The 3,108-nt window shown below is 47.5% G+C and overlaps 1 protein-coding gene across 1 annotated transcript in view; it reads right to left on the reverse strand.

Moving 5' to 3' along the window:
* LOC106876306 (uncharacterized) overlaps window positions 1-3,102 on the reverse strand; it is a 24,566-nt gene extending 21,464 nt beyond the window's left edge. The window contains exon 1 of the mRNA XM_052978087.1: window positions 655-3,102. Within this exon, the coding sequence (XP_052834047.1) occupies window positions 655-2,493 (1,839 nt within the window). The 5' untranslated portion in view covers window positions 2,494-3,102. The remainder of the gene's footprint in view (window positions 1-654) is intronic.
* Window positions 3,103-3,108: the final 6 nt, after the last annotated feature.

Raw genomic sequence — 3,108 nt, forward strand, 5'->3', positions numbered from 1 at the left:
ATATATTGGAGCCTGGTGTAGCCATCCGGTTGCACCAGTCCTCAGTCAAATCGTCCAACCCATGCTAGCATGGAAAGCGGACGTTAAACGATGATGATGATGATATATACAACAGGCTCTTTCAGTTTCCGTCTACCAAATCCACTCACAAGGCTTTGGTCGGCCCGAGGCTATAGTAGAAGACACTTGCCCAAGATGCCACGCGGTGGGACTGAACCCGGGACCATGTGGTTGGTAAGCAAGCTACTTACCACACAGCCACTCTGAAAAGATTATCATCATCATCATCATTGCTCAGTTAAAGACAATAAAAATATAGAGTGGATGGGGTGGATTATCTGGGAGACGGAGAGAGAGATGAAAGCACTTTAACCCTTTAGCATTTAAACCGGCCATATCCGGCCAAAAGTATTCTGCCTGTTTTATGTTCAAACTGACCAGATCTAGTCTTTCACACCAAACCTACAAATAACATTTTAAAGATTAACAGCTACCTCATCAAAATCTCATAGCTACAAGATAATGCATGATTAGTTCAAAACAATGTGGATAAAAATGTGGATTAATTATGGCAGAATAATGTGAACACTAAAGGGTTAAGACAAAGAATGAGCTAGAAATAGCAGCAACAGAGAAAAAAAATTATTTACTTACAACATTAGTAAAATCACAGCTTGGCGAAGGATTCGACTGGAAATTCGAATCAGGAGGCACAAAAGTAGCAGCGCTGTACTCCAATTTGCTACTGGAACCAGTTAGGTTGGTTTTGCTGCCATCTTGAGGTACACAGTGGTCAGTTACATCACAGTTCGCAGTATTATCTACAAGGTTGCTTTGTACCATCACCCCTTCTTCTTCTTCTTCTTCTTCTTCTTCTGGTAATGTAGTCCCAGAATGGGCTGCATCGGGGGGGGCTTCCTCACCGACACTGCTAATGTTGCTCACCACAGCGGCACCGTTGGTGTTGCTCAACGTTTCGTCATGGCCACCCTTGCTGTCAATGTCGCCGTGGCCACTCTTGCCGTCATTGTCATTGCCGCTCTGAAGCTGCTGCTGCTGCTCGTGTGTGACTTCGTCCATATTCTGATCGGAACTGCCAAACGACAAGCTGTCAACAGCACCAATGTGTCTGCCACAAAGCTCGACCGATGTACCACCCTCCTGAGGATTTTTGCTGGCAGTTTCTGTTGCGCTTGTCAGAAGAAGGCTTTCTGAGGTCGGACATTCATTCTTGGATGAATCCACAGATTTTAAGTGATTCGTACCATTGCTTCCAGGTCCTTTCAAATCACCCCCAGCCCCGGATTCTTCAGATTGGCACTGGACTGTTTCAGCTTCAAATGGCATGGAATTTACCAGAGGAGACGCATATGAAGTACTGCTTGAAGATTTAGTCACAGAATTCTCGGCTGCTGTGTCGTCTGTCCTTTGTCGACGTAAGGTCGGTGTCTGCGATAAACTTGACAGGTAGACCTCGCCACTGCCATCCGATTGGGCACCTTCGGACATTGATATGTCCCGACTGTCATCGTCTCCAGCGACCGGATCGCTCTCCATGCTCTCCGTTAAGATGTCTTTTTCGGACTCTGTCTCCGGGGGAGTGATAGATTTTGTTTCGTGAAACAGTTCTTTAGCGCTTAGAAGCAAATTGTCCGTCGTCTCTCGCTTTGGGGTGCTTGTTTGCGTCGGCTCTGTGGATCCTCGAAGGCTCTCGAGCTCCTTTTTCAGTTTGCTGTCATTTAGGGAATTCGATGCGAACACCACAGATATGGCGTCCATGGACTTCACCTGAGAGTACGAATCCACGTTCATCTTGTCTCCGTGCTGACACAAGTTCTCGCCAACCTCGGTGAGCTGCGCTGGAGAGTCAACGATGATGTCGCCAATCTGCACAATGGAAGAGTCACCCATGAACTCAGCAGAGTTGCTGGTAACCCGTTGAAAGTTATCCACAGCATTGACCTGTACGTCTGACCCCAGAAGGTCATCGTCATCACCATCATAATCACCATCATCATCATTATGATCGCTTGTATTTCTATCATACCCTGAGCTGCCTGACAGGCCCTGCGTTCCACTCAGTTCAGAGTCCTGTTGTTTGCCTCCACTGTGGACTTCATCGAAGGTGACCCATATGTCCCCAGCCCCCGCTGCAGCATCAGCAGCGGTGCTAAGGCTGTCTAATTTTGACGCCGACACATACGAGGCCTCCTGTCGACCCAACTCGCATCCCTGCCCCTCCACCTTCTCATCCTCATCTTTGGTTTTATTTTCACTATGAGACTCTTCACCAACAACTCCATGGCAACTGTGGCTGCTACTGGAAACCATCTCTTTCTCCTCCTCCTCCTCCTCCTCCTCATGGTTCTTATCTAGAAAGGATTCTGCAGCTTCCTCCACACAAGACGAAACTAATAATGTCGGCTCCAAACCTTTGGCTTCATCCCCTCTATTTGTGCATTTCTGATTGACGCCAGCGCCACTGTGCAGCATTGCAAGTATCGCAGCCGTATCAGATTCCACCACAGCGTCGCCAGGACCGTCACTTTGGAGCAAGTGTCCGCTAGACAAATGCTGTCCATAAGCAACATCCGTAGGATTCCGATCTGTGATTTTGCTGCCGCCTGCAACGCCGATATTACCAATGTCATCGTTGTCAGGCAAGGTATCTTCGAGATCATAGTGTTTGCCAGGCAGCTGGTAACATAAGGCTGTGTCGTCGACAGTTGCCGCTATGCAGGTGTCGACATGTTGTCCAGGGGAAACATCTCTTCGACCATTCAGCTGTCGGATTTCCTTGGATTTCAATTTGGAACTCTGATATGAAGAAGTTGTCAGAGAGTTGGATGCTTTTATTAAGATTTCTTTGTAGTTATGGAGTGAAGTAACACTGTCTTCGCCTTCTTCATTGTTATGTTTGTCGTGCACGAGAGTTTCCTGGTTCAAATCACCCTCATTACTGGCCTGGAGGTCATCGTGCTGGGACAAGCCCTCATCTGTCGAATCCTTTCTTGGAAGTCTTTTCTTCTTCTTCTTGTCCCACAACCACAGCAAACCAAAGATTGCAGTTAGGGTAGGGACGCTGATTACTGCTAGAACGAAGCGGAA

The sequence above is a fragment of the Octopus bimaculoides genome, chromosome 30 (assembly GCF_001194135.2).
Source record: "Octopus bimaculoides isolate UCB-OBI-ISO-001 chromosome 30, ASM119413v2, whole genome shotgun sequence".
NCBI classification, from domain to species: Eukaryota; Metazoa; Mollusca; class Cephalopoda; order Octopoda; family Octopodidae; genus Octopus; species Octopus bimaculoides.